This window comes from Corella eumyota, chromosome 2 (genome assembly GCF_963082875.1).
Source record: "Corella eumyota chromosome 2, kaCorEumy4.1, whole genome shotgun sequence".
NCBI classification, from domain to species: Eukaryota; Metazoa; Chordata; class Ascidiacea; order Phlebobranchia; family Corellidae; genus Corella; species Corella eumyota.
In genome coordinates this window covers 18,858,858-18,876,188 of record NC_137491.1, presented here as the reverse complement: position 1 = coordinate 18,876,188, position 17,331 = coordinate 18,858,858, and the positions used below count along the sequence as shown (strand labels likewise).

Below are 17,331 nucleotides of genomic sequence, written 5' to 3'. Positions count from 1 at the left end.
GTACATGTTGTTTGATTGGTATTAAATGCACAATTTTTAACTTCTCAGGGCAAATTAAAAAATACCCGAACAAAACGCGACAACTTAACGTTTACAATAACATATGTTTGTTTGAAATAAACATAAATATTTGAGTACATGATCCTAATATATTGCGTATGGCACACAGTTAACATAATCCTAATATACCACGTAGATTGTACGGTTAAATCGTAAAATACTGCGCACAGTTAACCTAAGTAATCAAATAGATTAGTGCGAATGCGAGATGTCGAATGGTTGTGATTTTATAAAAACCTTTTCGCGTTATCTTGACTACATCTCTAGACTTGTCTGTCAATGTAACATCACTCTTAACCCTAGATGGCATTGCCCGCGGTTTAGATTCAACAGATTCTGTTGATTTAGGCTTGGATTTAACAGGTATTGTTGAATCTGGTTCAAAATCAACAGCCTTAACAACAACGGATTCTTTTGGTTTAGATTTGACCCCAACTAATTCTGTTTTCTTAGATTTTTGTTCACTGCTTTCGTCTAAAAAAATTTCGTCAAACTGTCTCGTATTGGGATTCCATTTTCTGATCACTTTTTTACTTTCTTCAGTAGTTTTTCCATCTTTTATAATCACAGTTTTAGTTTCACTAACTTCTGTGATTTCTCGTTTTACAGAAACATCTGGTTGTTTAGTTTCTACTGTAAGTTTTGGTTTAATTTTAACAACATCTTGAATATCTGGTTTCTCACGAGTTAAAAGTTTAACTGGAACTTCTTCAACAACAACAACATCTGGTTTAGGTTGTGTTTCTTTTTTTGGCAATTTTTGTGAAGATATTTCGTCATCTAAAGTCTCAATAAGTTGCAGTTTTACTTTTGCTGCTTCTTTTGTTGAAGGTTTTCTCGCCTTTGTATTAGTTTTTGATTCCTCAACAACTTCTTGAACTGTGTCAACAGATATTGTCGATACTGGTTTAGTTTCAACAGGTTTTGTTGAATCAGGCTTGATTTCCACAGGTTTTGTTAATTCTGTTTTAACTTTAACATAATTTGTTAATTCTGGTTTAGTTTCAACAGGTTTTGTTAATTCAGGCTTAATTTCAACAGGTTTTGGTGATTCTGGTTTTACTTCAACAGGTTTTGTTATTTCTGCTTTAACTTCAACAGGTTTTTTTGAATCAGGCTTGATTTTAACAGATTTTGGTGATTTTGGTTTAACTTCAACAGGTTTTGTTGACTCTGGTTTAGCTTCAACAGGTTTTGTTGATACTGGTTTAGTTTCATCAGGTTTTATTGAATCAGGCTTGACTTTAATAGGTTTTGGTGATTCTGGTTTAGTTTCATCAGGTTTTGTTGATTCAGGCTTCATTTCAATAGGTTTTGTCGATTCTGGTTGAACTTCAACAGGTTTTGTTGGTTCTGGCTTAACTTCAACAGATTTTGTTGATTCTGGCCAAACTTCAACAGGTTTTGATGGTTCTGGTTTAATTTCAACAAGTTTATCTTTCTTTGTTTGTTGATCACTTGTTTTCTTATCTTCAAGAACAGTTTCGTCAAACTGTCGTGTTGTAGGATTCCATCTCCGAACCACTTTTTTACTTTCTTCGGTAGTTTTTCCATCTTTTATAATCACTGTTTTAGATTCACTAACTTCTGTGATTTCTCGTTTTACAGAAATTTCTGGTTGTTTAGGTTCCACTATAAGTTTTGGTTTAATTTCGACAACATCTTGAATATCTGGTTTCTTACGAGTTGAAACTTTAACTGGAACTTCTTCAACAACAACATCTGGTTTAGGTTTTGTTTCTTTCTTTGGCAATTTTTGTGAAGATATTTCGTCATCTAAAGTCTCAATAAGTTGCAGTTTTACTTTTGCTGCTTCTTTTGTTGAAGGTTTTCTTGCCTTTGTTTTAGTTTTTGATTCCACAACAATTTCTTGAACTGCGTCAACAGATATTGTTGATACTGGTTTAGTTTCAACAGGTTTTGTTGAATCAGGCTTGACTTCAACAGGTTTTAGTAATTCTGGTTTAACTTCAACAGGTTTTGGTAATTCTGGTTTAGTTTCAACAAGTTTTGGTAATTCTGGTTTAGTTTCAACAGGTTTTGGTAATTCTGGTTTAACTTCAACAGGTTTTGTTGATTTTGGTTTAGCTTCAACAGATATCAATGATACTGGTTTAGTTTCAACAGGTTTTGGTAATTGTGGTGTAATTTCAACAGGTTTTGTTGATTTTGGTTTAGCTTCAACAGGTTTTGTTGATTCTGGTTTAACTTCAACAGGTTTCGTTGATTCTGGTTTAATTTCAACAAGTTTAATTTCAACAAGTTTATCTTTCTTTGTTTGTTGATCACTTGTTTTCTTATCTTCAACAACCATTTCTTCAAACTGTCGTGTTCTAGGATTCCATCTCCGAACCACTTTTTTACTTTCTTCAGTAGTTTTTCCATCTTTTATAATAACAGTTTTAGATTCACTAACTTCTGTGATTTCTCGTTTTACAAAAACTTCTGGTTGTTTGGGTTCCACTGTAAGTTTTGGTTTTATTTCAACATCAGGTTTAATTTCGACAATATCTTGAATATCTGGTTTCTCACGAGTTGAAATTTCAACTGGAACTTCTTCAACAACAACATCTGGTTTAGGTTTTGTTTCTTTCTTCGGCAATTTTTGTGAAGATATTTTGTCATCTAAAATCTCAATAAGTTGCAGTTTTACTTCCGCTGCTTCTTTTGTTAAAGGTTTTCTCGCCTTTGTTTTAGTTTTTGATTCCACAACAATTTCTTGAACTGCGTCAACAGATATTGTTGATACTGGTTTAGTTTCAACAGGTTTTGTTGAATCAGGCTTGATTTCAACAGGTTTTGTTGATTCTGGTTTAACTTCAACAGGTTTTAGTGAATCTGGTTTAACTTCAACAAGTTTTGTTGATTCTGGTTTAATTTCAACGAGTTTATCTTTCTTTGCTTGTTGATCACTTGTTTTTTTATCTTCAACAACCATTTCTTCAAACTGTCGTGTTCTAGGATTCCATCTCCGAACCACTTTTTTACTTTCTTCGGTAGTTTTTCCATCTTTTATAATCACAGTTTTAGATTCACTAACTTCTGTGATTTCTCGTTTTACAAAAACTTCTGGTTGTTTGGGTTCCACTGTAAGTTTTGGTTTTATTTCAACATCAGGTTTAATTTCGACAATATCTTGAATATCTGGTTTCTCACGAGTTGAAATTTCAACTGGAACTTCTTCAACAACAACATCTGGTTTAGGTTTTGTTTCTTTCTTCGGCAATTTTTGTGAAGATATTTTGTCATCTAAAGTCTCAATAAGTTGCAGTTTTACTTCCGCTGCTTCTTTTGTTAAAGGTTTTCTCGCCTTTGTTTTAGTTTTTGATTCCACAACAATTTCTTGAACTGCGTCAACAGATATTGTTGATACTGGTTTAGTTTCAACAGGTTTTGTTGAATCAGGCTTGATTTCAACAGGTTTTGTTGATTCTGGTTTAACTTCAACAGGTTTTAGTGAATCTGGTTTAACTTCAACAAGTTTTGTTGATTCTGGTTTAATTTCAACGAGTTTATCTTTCTTTGCTTGTTGATCACTTGTTTTTTTATCTTCAACAACCATTTCATCAAACTGTCGTGTTGTAGGATTCCATCTCCGAACCACTTTTTTACTTTCTTCGGTAGTTTTTCCATCTTTTATAATCACAGTTTTAGATTCACTAACTTCTGTAATTTCTCGTTTTACAGAAACTTTTGGTTGTTTAGGTTCCACCGTATGTTTTGGTTTAATTTCGACTACATCTTGAATATCTGGTTTCCAACGAGTTGAAACTTTAACTGGAACTTCTTCAACAACAACATCTGGTTTAGGTTTTGTTTCTTTTTCTGGAAATTTTTGTAAAGATATTTTATTATCTAAAGTTTCAATAAGTTGCAGTTTTACTTTTGCTGCTTCTTTTGTTGAAGGTTTTCTCGCCTTTGTTTTAGTTTTTGATTCCACAACAATTTCTTGAACTGCATCAACAGAAATTGTTGATACTGGTTTAGTTTCAACAGGTTTTGTTGAATCAGGCTTGACTTTAAAAGGTTTTAGTGATTCTGGTTTAACTTCAACAGGTTTTGTTGATTTTGGTTTAGCCTCAACAGGTTTTGGTGATTCTGGTTTAGTTTCAACAAGTTTTGTTGATTCAGGCTTAATTTCAACAGGTTTGGTTGATTCTGGTTTAACTTCAACAGGTTTTGTTGATTCTGGTTTAGTTTTAACAGGTTTTGTTGAAACAGGCTTGACTTCAACAGGTTTTGGTAATTCTGGTTTAACTTCAACAGGTTTTGTTGATTTTGGTTTAGCTTCAACAGGTTTTGGTGATTTTGGTTTAACTTCAACAGGTTTTGGTGATTCTGGTTTAATTTCAACAAGTTTATCTTTCTTTGTTTCTTGATCACTTGTTTCCTTATCTTCAAAAACAGTTTCGTCAAACTGTAGTGTAGTAGGATTCCATCTCCGAACCACTTTTTTACTTTCTTTGGTAGTTTTTCCATCTTTTATAATCACAGTTTTAGATTCACTAACTTCTGTGATTTCTCGTTTTACCAAAACTTCTGGTTGTTTAGGTTCCACTGTAAGTTTTGGTTTTATTTCAACATCAGGTTTAATTTCAACAACATCTTGAATATCTGGTTTCTCACGAGTTAAAACTTTAACTGGAACTTCTTCAACAACAACATCAGGTTTAGGTTTTGTTTCTTTCTTTGGCAATTTTTGTGAAGATATTTCGTCATCTAAAGTCTCAATAAGTTGCAGTTTTACTTTTGCTGCTTCTTTTGTTGAAGGTTGTTTCACCTTTGTTTTAGTTTTTGATTCCACAACAATTTCTTGAACTGCGTCAAAAGATATTGTTGATACTGGTTTAGTTTCAACAGGTTTTGTTGATTCAGGTTTAACTTCAACAGGAATTGGTGATTCTGGTTTAACTTCATCTTTAACAGATATTGTTGATACTGGTTTAGTTTCATTAGGTTTTGTTGATTCAGGCTTCATTTCAATAAGTTTTGGTGATTCTGGTTTAACTTCAACAGGTTTCGTTAATTCTGGTTTAATTTCAACAGGTTTATCTATCTTTGTTTGTTGATCACTTGTTTTCTTATCTTCAACAACCATTTCATCAAATTGTCGTGTTCTAGGATTCCATCTCCGAACCACTTTTTTACTTTCTTCGGTAGTTTTTCCATCTTTTATAATCACAATTTTAGATTCACTAACTTCTGTGATTTCTCGTTTTACAGATACTTCTGGTTGTTTAAGTTCCACCGTAGGTTTTGGTGTTATTTCAACAACATCTTGAACATCTGGTTTTCCACGAGTTGAAACTTTAACTGGAACTTCCTCAACAACAACAACATCTGGTTTAGGTTTTGTTTCTTTCTTTGGCAATTTTTGTGAAGATATTTCGTCATCTAAAGTCTCAATAAGTTGCAGTTTTACTTTTGCTGCTTTTTTTGTTGAAGGTTGTTTCACCTTTGTTTTAGTTTTTGATTCCACAACAATTTCTTGAACTGCGTCAACAGATCTTGTTGATACTGGTTTAGTTTCAACAGGTTTTGTTGATTCAGGTTTAACTTCAACAGGTATTGGTGATTCTGGTTTAACTTTATCAGGTTTTTGTGATTCTGGCTGAACTTTAACAGATATTGTTGATACTGGATTAGTTTCAACAGGTTTTGGTGATTCTGGTTTAGTTTCATCAGGTTTTGTTGATTCAGGCTTCATTTCAATAAGTTTTGGTGATTCTGGTTTAACTTCAACAGGTTTCGTTAATTCTGGTTTAATTTCAACAAGTTTATCTTTCTTTGTTTGTTGATCACTTGTTTTCTTATCTTCAACAACCATTTCATCAAATTGTCGTGTTCTAGGATTCCATCTCCGAACCACTTTTTTACTTTCTTCGGTAGTTTTTCCATCTTTTATAATCACAGTTTTAGATTCACTAACTTCTGTGATTTCTCGTTTTACAGATACTTCTGGTTGTTTAAGTTCCACCGTAGGTTTTGGTGTTATTTCAACAACATCTTGAACATCTGGTTTTCCACGAGTTGAAACTTTAACTGGAACTTCCTCAACAACAACAACATCTGGTTTAGGTTTTGTTTCTTTCTTTGGCAATTTTTGTGAAGATATTTCGTCATCTAAAGTCTCAATAAGTTGCAGTTTTACTTTTGCTGCTTCTTTTGTTGAAGGTTTTTTCACCTTTGTTTTAGTTTTTGATTCCACAACAATTTCTTGGAGTGCGTCAACAGATATTGTCGATACTGGTTTAGTTTCAACAGGTTTTGTTGAAACAGGCTTGACTTCAACAGGTTTAGTTTCAACAGGTTGTGTTGATTCTGGTTTAACTTCAACAGGTTTTGTCAATTCTGGTTGAACTTCCAAATGTTTTGGAGATTCTGGTTTATCTTCAACAGGTTTTGTTGATTCTGGTTTAATTTCAACAAGTTTATCTTTCTTTGTTTGGCGATCACTTGTTTTCTTATCTTCAACAACCATTTCTTCAAACTGTTGTGTTCTAGGATTCCATCTCCGAACCACTTTTTTACTTTCTTCAGTAGTTTTTCCATCTTTTATAATCACAGTTTTAGATTCACTAACTTCTGTGATTTCTCGTTTTACCAAAACTTCTGGTTGTTTAGGTTCCACTGTAAGTTTTGGTTTTATTTCAACATCAGGTTTAATTTCAACAACATCTTGAATATCTGGTTTCTCACGAGTTGAAACTTTAACTGGAACTTCTTCAACAACAACATCTAGTCTAGGTTTTGTTTCTTTGTTTGGCAATTTTTGTAAAGATATTTCGTCATCCAAAGATTCAATAAGTTGCAGTTTTACTTTTGCTGCTTCTTTTGTTGATGGTTTTCTTGCCTTTGTTTTAGTTTTTGATTCTACCACAATTTCTTGAACTGCATCATCAGATATTGTCGATACTGGTTTAGTTTCATCAGGTTTTGTTAATTCCGGCTTAATTTCAACAGGTTTTGGTAATTTTGGTTTAACTTCGACAGATTTTGTTGATTCTGGTTTAACTTCAACAGGTTTTGTTAATTCTGTTTTAACTTTAACAGGTTTTGTTGATTCTGCTTTAACTTCAACAGGTTTTGTTGAATCAGGCTTGATTTTAACAGGTTTTGTTAATTCTGGTTTAGTTTCAACAGGTTTTGTTAATTCTGTTTTAACTTTAACAGGTTTTGTTGATTCTGCTTTAACTTCAACAGGTTTTGTTAAATCAGGCTTAATTTCAACAGGTTTTGTTAATTCTGGTTTAGTTTCAACAGGTTTATCTTTCTTTGCTTGTTGATCACTTGTTTTCTTATCTTCAAGAACAATTTCTTCAAATTGTCGTGTTCTAGGATTCCATCTCCGAACCACTTTTTTACTTTCTTCGGTAGTTTTTCCATCTTTTATAATCACAGTTTTAGATTCACTAACTTCTGTGATTTCTCGTTTTACAGAAACATCTGGTTGTTTAGTTTCTACTGTAAGTTTTGGTTTAATTTTAACAACATCTTGAATATCTGGTTTCTCACGAGTTGAAACTTTAACTGGAACTTCTTCAACAACAACATCTAGTCTAGGTTTTGTTTCTTTGTTTGGCAATTTTTGTAAAGATATTTCGTCATCCAAAGATTCAATAAGTTGCAGTTTTACTTTTGCTGCTTCTTTTGTTGATGGTTTTCTTGCCTTTGTTTTAGTTTTTGATTCTACAACAATTTCTTGAACTGCATCATCAGATATTGTCGATACTGGTTTAGTTTCATCAGGTTTTGTTAATTCCGGCTTAATTTCAACAGGTTTTGGTAATTTTGGTTTAACTTCGACAGATTTTGTTGATTCTGGTTTAACTTCAACAGGTTTTGTTAATTCTGTTTTAACTTTAACAGGTTTTGTTGATTCTGCTTTAACTTCAACAGGTTTTGTTGAATCAGGCTTGATTTTAACAGGTTTTGTTAATTCTGGTTTAGTTTCAACAGGTTTTGTTAATTCTGTTTTAACTTTAACAGGTTTTGTTGATTCTGCTTTAACTTCAACAGGTTTTGTTAAATCAGGCTTAATTTCAACAGGTTTTGTTAATTCTGGTTTAGTTTCAACAGGTTTATCTTTCTTTGCTTGTTGATCACTTGTTTTCTTATCTTCAAGAACAATTTCTTCAAATTGTCGTGTTCTAGGATTCCATCTCCGAACCACTTTTTTACTTTCTTCGGTAGTTTTTCCATCTTTTATAATCACAGTTTTAGATTCACTAACTTCTGTGATTTCTCGTTTTACAGAAACTTTTGGTTGTTTAGGTTCCACCGTAGGTTTTGGTGTTATTTCAACAACATCTTGAACATCTGCTTTTTCACGAGTTGAAACTTTAACTGGAACTTCCTCAACAACAACAACAACATCTGGTTTAGGTTTTGTTTCTTTCTTTGGCAATTTTTGTGAAGATATTTCGTCATCTAAAGTCTCAATAAGTTGCAGTTTTACTTTTGCTGCTTCTTTTGTTGAAGGTTTTTTCACCTTTGTTTTAGTTTTTGATTCCACAACAATTTCTTGGAGTGCGTCAACAGATATTGTCGATACTGGTTTAGTTTCAACAGGTTTTGTTGAAACAGGCTTGACTTCAACAGGTTTAGTTTCAACAGGTTGTGTTGATTCTGGTTTAACTTCAACAGGTTTTGTTGATTCAGGTTGAACTTCCAAATGTTTTGGAGATTCTGGTTTAACTTCAACAGGTTTTGTTGATTCTGGTTTAATTTCAACAAGTTTATCTTTCTTTGCTTGTTGATCACTTGTTTTCTTATCTTCAAGAACAATTTCTTCAAATTGTCGTGTTCTAGGATTCCATCTCCGAACCACTTTTTTACTTTCTTCGGTAATTTTTCCATCTTTTATAATCACAGTTTTAGATTCACTAACTTCTGTGATTTCTCGTTTTACAGAAACTTTTGGTTGTTTAGGTTCTACGGTAGGTTTTGGTGTTATTTCAACAACATCTTGAACATCTGGTTTTCCACGAGTTGAAACTTTAACTGGAACTTCCTCAACAACAACAACATCTGGTTTAGGTTTTGTTTCTTTCTTTGGCAATTTTTGTGAAGATATTTCGTCATCTAAAGTCTCAATAAGTTGCAGTTTTACTTTTGCTGCTTCTTTTGTTGAAGGTTTTTTCACCTTTGTTTTAGTTTTTGATTCCACAACAATTTCTTGGAGTGTGTCAACAGATATTGTCGATACTGGTTTAGTTTCAACAAGTTTTGTTGAAACAGGCTTGACTTCAACAGGCTTGACTTCAACAGGTTTTGGTAATTCTGGTTTAACTTCAACAGGTTTTGTAGATTTTGGTTGAACTTCCAAATGTTTTGGAGATTCTGGTTTAACTTCAACAGGTTTTGTTGATTCTGGTTTAATTTCAACAAGTTTATCTTTCTTTGTTGGTTGACTTGTTTTCTTATCTTCAACAACCATTTCTTCAAACTGTCGTGTTCTAGGATTCCATCTCCGAACCACTTTTTTACTTTCTTCAGTAGTTTTTCCATCTTTTATAATCACAGTTTTAGATTCACTAACTTCTGTGATTTCTCGTTTTACAGAAACTTCTGGTTGTTTAGGTTCCACTATAAGTTTTGGTTTAATTTCGACAACATCTTGAATATCTGGTTTCGCACGAGTTGAAACTTTAACTGGAACTTCTTCAACAACAACATCTGATTTAGGTTTTGTTTCTTTCCTTGGCAATTTTTGTGAAGATATTTCGTCATCTAAAGTCTCAATAAGTTGCAGTTTTACTTTTGCTGCTTCTTTTGTTGAAGGTTTTCTCGCCTTTGTTTTAGTTTTTGATTCGACAACAAATTCTTGAACTGCGTCAACAGATATCATTGATACTGGTTTAGTTTCAACAGGTTTTGTTGAAACAGACTTGACTTTAACAGGTTTAGTTTCAACAGGTTGTGTTGGTTTTGGTTTAACTTCAACAGGTTTTGGTGATTCTGGTTTAAGTTCAACAGGTTTTGGTGATTGTGGTTTTACCTTAACAGGTTTTGTTGATTCTGGTTTAATTTCAACGAGTTTATCTTTCTTTGTTTGTTGATCACTTGTTTTCTTATTTTCAACAACAATTTCATCAAACTGTCGTGTTCTAGGATTCCATCTCCGAACCACTTTTTTACTTGCTTCGGCAGTTTTTCCATCTTTTATAATCACAGTTTTAGATTCACTAACTTCTGTGATTTCTCGTTTAACAGAAACTTCTGATGGTTTAGTAAACGCGTTGTTAGACTGAATTAATGTGGTCTCTCTCGGTACTGTTAAATTTTCAACGGAAGTGGTTCCTAAAGAAGTGATACTACCCGCTTCAATTGGTCGTGTGGTTTCTATATTAACACTTGGTACAACCGTAACTACAGCCTTAACTTGATGTTGCTTAGTATGTGTTGCTTTAGACTGGGGAGTCGCTTGTAACTCTTGATTTGTCGTTGTGCTAATGATACTGTAATCTTCTTCATGCTTTACGTTGTCTCTTAATGAACTTGGCGTAAATGCTTGTGCAGAAACATCTGTTGAACTTTCTATCTTTGGATAAGTCTGAGTTGGAACAGATTTTTCTGTTTGATCAGTCTGCACATCCTTGCCTGAAATTTTAGATTTTATAGTTTGAGTCGCACCAGAACGTTGTCGTCGATCTGTTTGTACAAAACTTTCGGTTTGAACATTCGGTGAACGATCAATGTTTGTTTGTGTTGCAAACGTTTGTTTTTCGATAGTTTGACTTACTCCAGTACTTTGCTGTACTCTAGTTGATCTTGTTTGTGTAGATATGTTAACATCTTGAACATCTTTTCCAGTTGCAACGGAAACTTGTTTAGTAGGTTTAGTGTACGTTTGTGTTGATGAACTATCTACAAAAGAATCAGAAGTCGATGTATCTGAATCAGCAAGTGCAACATTTTGTTTTACTTTGGATATTGACAAGTGTTTTGTTTCCTTTGACTGTAAAGATTCCCTTGAATCAATTGGTTGGTGAGAAGATGTATCTTTTGGAGCCTTAGAAATATTAATAATCCTTACTTCAGTAGGCTGAATTACGCGATGATCTTTGGTTTGATGTTGTACTGAACTAGATACCATTTTAGGTTTCTCTATTATAGGTTTGATTGTGACAGTTTGTGTTGGCATAGACTTTGTTGTTTGATCAGTCTGAGCACTAGATCCAGTTACTTTTAAAGGTTTAGTCTGTGTAGAACCTGTATATTGTTGGCTATCGGTTTGTATATAGCTTTCTCTAGAAGATGGTCGATCTATCAACGTTTGAGTTGAAAATCCTCTTTGATCTATGGTTTGATTTGACCCCGTTGTTTTTTGTACCTTCTTGGTTTCAGTTTGAGTAGATATATTTACATCTCTGACGTTTTTTCCGATACCAACCGTGGCTTTGGAAACTGTTTTTGTAACCGTTTGACTAAACTTTGAATCTTTAATTTCATCAATAGGAGATGTTTGTGAGTCACTAAGGGTTACTGTTTCCTTGAATTTAGGAACAGATGGCCTTTTATCATCAACCTTGATCTCTTTATGACTAACCTGCGTTAGATTTTGATCAGTGCTACCATCCAATTGGAGTGTATCAGGAGCTACTAACGTTACAACCTCGCTAGGATGTATTATACGTTTGTGTTTTACAGACTTTATAGGTTCACTCTCTGGTTGTTTAGTTGCGTCTCTTAAAGATAAAGGTCTCTCTAATACAGAACTAGTAGAAGAAACGTGATGTTTAAACACCTGCTGCTTTGGTGTAACAGGGGCTTGCGAAATTGGCTTGGTTATCTTCTCAATTGTTGCCACGTCGTCAGGTTGATCAACAACAGGCCTTGCAACATTTACTGGACGCTGAGAGACTGGTTTAACTGTAGTAGAAACCATTGGAAATGAACGTTTATCTTCTACATCGATCTCAAGATGAGAAGTCGATTTTTCTGGTATTTCTCTGGTATCAAACTCAATCGTTTTTTGAACTTTATCTTGATCATAACTAGCCTTGTATTGTTCCGATTTTTTGGCACTCATATCTAAGGATATGTTTTGCGTTTGCACTTTATCTGGTTTAATAACTACACTGACAGGGAGTAGATTTTCTTTTAGATCCATTTTTAAAGTCGATAAGCCATGTGTGTAGTGAGCTTGTGTAACCGAACTTGATGGTTGTTGTTGCTGTACAAGTTGTTTATCGACTACGTCATACCGTATATCCTCTTCTTCATCTTCGCTAAAAGGCATAAGCGGAGTTTCAGTGGGAGAAATTAATACATAATCGAGTTCCGTAGAAAAGGACACCCTCTTGTTTTTCGTTGTTGGGCCGGCAGAGATGGAAGAACGTAGTTTGGGAACTTCATCGAAGGAAGAATCAGTTTCTTGGGTTTGGACCTGTTTAGGGGCTAGAGAAGGGACGGGTTTACTTAATCGGGTGGTTACATGGCTTATGTGACGTGTTTTGGTGCTTTTATGCAGCGGAACAATTTCCTTACGACGCTGCCTGACCACTACCTCGGTAAACTTTTTCTCTTTGTCTGATTATCAATCAGCAACGTCAGGTTTTATCGTTTTGTGATTTTATTGAAAACCAAACACGCCACAAAAGTCATGAAATTTATGAAGTTGGACAAAAATGACGTACAGGAAAAGGGGAGAAAAAAGACAAAAACAACAAGTTTAAATATAATTTAAATGACACCTTTAAATGACATGAGGAGTATAGTTGTCGGATTGTTCAATATATTATGATTAATGTTAGCTTTAAAAGTCAGAAAGGTGTTACCAAAATTAAAATTTGGCAAATTTACCTTTCACATTCAACGTGGCACTGCATGCGACTTGTCCCAATTTGTTCCACGCGCGAAGCTCGTATTGACCTGCGTCTTGTGACGTCACAGATGACACAAGTAGCCCCCTTGTGTGACTGTGAGCTCTAGTCTCGTAGTGGAAGCTGTATTTTCCAGAATCTGCGCTAACTAAGACGCCGTCTTTGTACCAAGCTACCTCGGGCTCTGGCATCGAAGCCAGCCGGACTTGGAAGTTTGCTTCCCCGCCGGGCTTAACTGATATGTTCTCGATCCCTTCGGCAATCATTGGCGAAAATTCCGTTTTAACTTTTTCAGCTGGAAAACGCGTAGGGTCATCAAATTTCATCTCGATTTGAGAGAGATATAGTTTCTGTTTTTCAATATCTTGCAGTTTATCTAAAAGTTTAAAAACTATAAATTTGTCCTTTAATAAAGATTCGATTATTAAAAAAATTTCAACTTTATTTATTTTTGAAATAAACTCAACTTACTTAATTTTATTGAAACTCATGCGTTTTGTGCTGATATCCATTCCACAAATGTGCTTGAATTCATTCAACACATGGTTCCATACGTAAAATCCAATCAATTCAAACCAAACTCGCGTTACGTGCAATAACAATGCTAAGTCAAACGGTTCGACGTGCGAGTTTTTGCAATTAAAATGAGCAAACTAGTTGAGCACAAATTTTCGGAGCAAAACGTTTTTTTTGTTTGTATAAAAAGGGAACCATTCGACATCAAGCGTAGTGAGATCCGATTAAAAGCAATGCAAAAAACGCAAAAGCATTCTTGGTATATTACGTATTTTTTTACACTATATATTATAAAAATAAAACAGTATAGTTATATGATAAGTAGTGGTATTTTAACGTTAAGACTATAAAATATAAATATAAAGTACTTAATGACTCAAAAACCAGTTAAAACATACATGCTACATAAGCAGGTAGTTGCATGTAAAAAATTCAATGCATTAAAAATGCTAACTCATATGATTATAACATGTTCTAAAACTTCTATGATCACAAACTAAATTGATTGTGGCTCACGTGACTTACCCGTGACGAGAAGATCGGTGCTGCAAACTGCTTCCCCGGAAAAATTGGAAGCTCTGCATCTTATTTCGCCCGAGTGTTTTAAACCGCACAAAGGGATAACTAACCAACAGTGCCCGTTGTTTGGGTTCCATTTCCACTGAATAAAAAAGTAAATTTAACTCACAATTTAAAAACTAATCTAACATTAAAAAAAAACAAGTTAAAGTATCAATGTTATTATATAATCCACCGAATTGTGCTTTAAAATGTACGTAAACACTTTTTTAACGTTAAGGTTTGGTGTTAATAAATCACATAACGTTAAAACTAGTCTCAAGTTGATTTAGCTTGATTTTACATTTTAAAAGGCAAATAAGGGTAACAATGTTTTTATATGATCTACCGAATTGTGCTTTAAAATTAACGTAAACACTTTTCTAACGTTAAGGTTTAGTGTTAATAAATCACATAACTTAAAAACTACGATTTTTCGCAAATATAATAAGAGAAATTAATGTAATGCCTAAATTAAAAAACATGTGCAAATAGAATCGTTATGTAGGAATTTTAATATACAATCTACGCAATTGTGCTATAAAAAATTTAGCAAAATTTTCTAGGATTGATGTAAAGTTTAATCAATTATATTATTTAAAAAATTTGACAATATTTTGGAATTACAATTAGAGCAAATAATGTAAGGCCTAAACTAAAAACAAGTGCGAACAGCAACCTTATAGGAATTTTAGTATACATTCTACGCAATTGTGCCATAAAAATTTAGGCAAGCATTTTCCTTAAATTGATGTTTTTTTGTTTTTGCATATATCTTTATCCTCAATGTGGAAAGGTCGAATGCGCGACTTAAACATAGAGTAACATCAGTTACTCTGACCCAGTCTCGAGTTGCCTGTGGAAGTTTGGGATATTATAGATTATAATTGCCCGATAATTATGCTGCTGATTAAGTGCTGGCTCAGCAGGAGTTCATACCGTTTATAGTGCCTTACTTAAGGGCGTTACAGCATGAGAGCAGTGGGGATTAAACCCAGGACCTCATGTGTGATTTAGCAAATGTTCTTACCACTGCACCACGCTGCCGGTTAGTTTAGTTTAATAAATTACCGAAACCTATATTTTGAAACCCTACAACAATTAGTTTAAAGCCTAAATTAGGAATTATACCAATACCAACCTTGTAGAAGGGATCTTTGCTTACGTCCCTTCCGTTAACATACCACCTCACTTCGAGTTGGTCTCCCTCTATGACGCAATCCATACGTACAGAGCTACCCTCGGTCACGTGAGCGGGTTGTAACGGTTCAATGACCTGAGGGGGGTCAACTGTGAAATAGTTAAAAGTTGGTAAATTTTAAAATCTTGGTTTAATAAAAATTCAAATTTGCATTAAATTTAATAAAATGAAGTTAAAAGATATTGGAAATAATTTGTGTAAATAAATGAATGATCTAACCTTGTGATATTAAGATGAAGAAATGAAGATGAAAAGAAAATGAAGAGATGGAAATTGAAGAAAGTACATAAAGTTCCTTAGTTGGCTTAACTAGTTAAACATAACTTGCAAAATATAAAATGCTCTTACTCAAAAATTTGCTATCAAACATTCCTCCTGGTTTTCTTTTTTTTACAGCAATAAGGACATTTTCTACATGCTTAAACTTTTTTAATCTGTTTAACCTTTTTTAATCTGTTTAACCTTTTTAAATCTTACTTAACTATGCTGTTTTTACGAACTGAAGATGAATATAAAGATTTTGATGAACAAACAAAAAAATGAATAGAACAGAAAAGTTTTAAAAAAAATATTAAAAAACGAAAACTAATCTGATAACCTCGGCTATTTAAATCAAGTCGCAAACGTATTTCTTATTTATGATAATTAGATCTAAATTGTTTTACCTTGTATGAAACCGTAGTTAACAAAACCTAATATTCGCATTAAAATTACTCCTATATGACAAGATGTGACTATTTATTAACCACTTACTGTCGAGCTTTAGAGTTGCCTCGCACGAAACTTCCCCCTGTTCGTTAGACGCAGTGACCCGGAACGTACCCTCGTCCTCTGGATACGCTTCAGTAATTTCGAGTTGGTGTATTCCATGAAACTCTTTGATCTTGAAGTAGCGGGATGGTTTGATGCGTTTACCGTCACGTGACCACACCACTTTGGGGTCTAAAAATTAATAAAAATTTAACATTTTTGTTAACGAAATCATTTGTTAACTTTATTGAAATATTTAAATAATTTGGAAATAGATTGATTATATTAATTCGTTTTTTTTTAGTTTTTAGTTTTACACTAAACATGTATTTTATAAACAATATTTTCTTTTAATAATATTTAAATTATATGGTAAGAAATTGATTGTATTTGATATTTTTTTTATAGTTTAAAAGTTTTCCACTAAAAATATATATAGAATAAAAATATATTTTTATTCTGTAAAAATCTCTGGCGAACAGAGAATTAAAAGGTTCAAAAATAAATTTAAACAAGAAAATATTAATTTTTTAGATCACTTGTACCGCACGTTTTTCAAAAAAACTCAGAACCGTGAAGTACAGAAGAGATTTAACAAGAAACATAAAAGACTAAGAAGAATAAGGCCGTAAGATACATGAGAGAAGTAGGCAATACCATTAAAAAGAAAGGAAAAGAAGCTAGGACCCTAAAGTATAACTGATCTGATTTTTGATAAGAAATATGTTTTAAAAGAGTTTAACAAACAACTTACTTGTTCCGCCTATTTTGCACTGAAATCTTACTGATTGCCCTTCTCTTGTTAAAAAGTTCTCGATCGGTTCAATTATAGACGGTGGCTCAACTTTTGATTGATTTAATTCCGGCATAGTTTCTTTGCCTAAATTAGAAAAAAGATAAATAGGTTTAAATGCGAAAAGGTCTGTTAATATAAACAGTCTTGCAATATGTGTAGTTAAATAGTAAAAAGATATGCAATAAATCGCAAATAAAATATGTAAACGATTAAACTAAATTTAGCTATTGATGTTGAAGTAAAAAAAACGTATTAGTCGTTTAAAACCATACTAGACTAAATTAATGATATGACCCTAAAATATATTTCAAATATTATAAATACCAAAATTTATTTTCTAAAAATTGAATAAAAAGAAATAGAATAAATGTAAATAGTTTGCTAAATTAAACAGCCTTAAGATATGTGAAGTTAAATCCAGATAGTGGTATAGAAGATATAATTAAATTTAGTTATTAATATTTGTGTAAAAATATATATATAAACTTATCAGTTAATTGCATACCCTTAAAAAACATTTTAAATATGAAAATATTAAATAAAAGGGGTTAGCCAACTAGTATGTAAATATTAGCATATTAAAAAGCGTATTTAATCAACGTATCTAAACTTTTTTGTAATTA

At 32.9% G+C, this 17,331-nt stretch overlaps 1 protein-coding gene across 1 annotated transcript in view; it reads right to left on the bottom strand.

Annotated features, from left to right (window-relative positions):
* LOC145743851 (titin-like) overlaps positions 1 to 17,331 on the bottom strand; it is a 151,569-nt gene that overhangs the window by 102,993 nt on the left and 31,245 nt on the right. Inside the window, exons 52-57 of the mRNA XM_082561907.1 lie at positions 16,667 to 16,792; positions 15,916 to 16,104; positions 15,103 to 15,251; positions 13,929 to 14,064; positions 12,868 to 13,263; positions 298 to 12,594 (exon numbers count right to left, since the gene is read on the bottom strand). Of these exons, the coding sequence (XP_082418033.1) occupies positions 298 to 12,594; positions 12,868 to 13,263; positions 13,929 to 14,064; positions 15,103 to 15,251; positions 15,916 to 16,104; positions 16,667 to 16,792 (13,293 nt within the window). The remainder of the gene's footprint in view (positions 1 to 297; positions 12,595 to 12,867; positions 13,264 to 13,928; positions 14,065 to 15,102; positions 15,252 to 15,915; positions 16,105 to 16,666; positions 16,793 to 17,331) is intronic.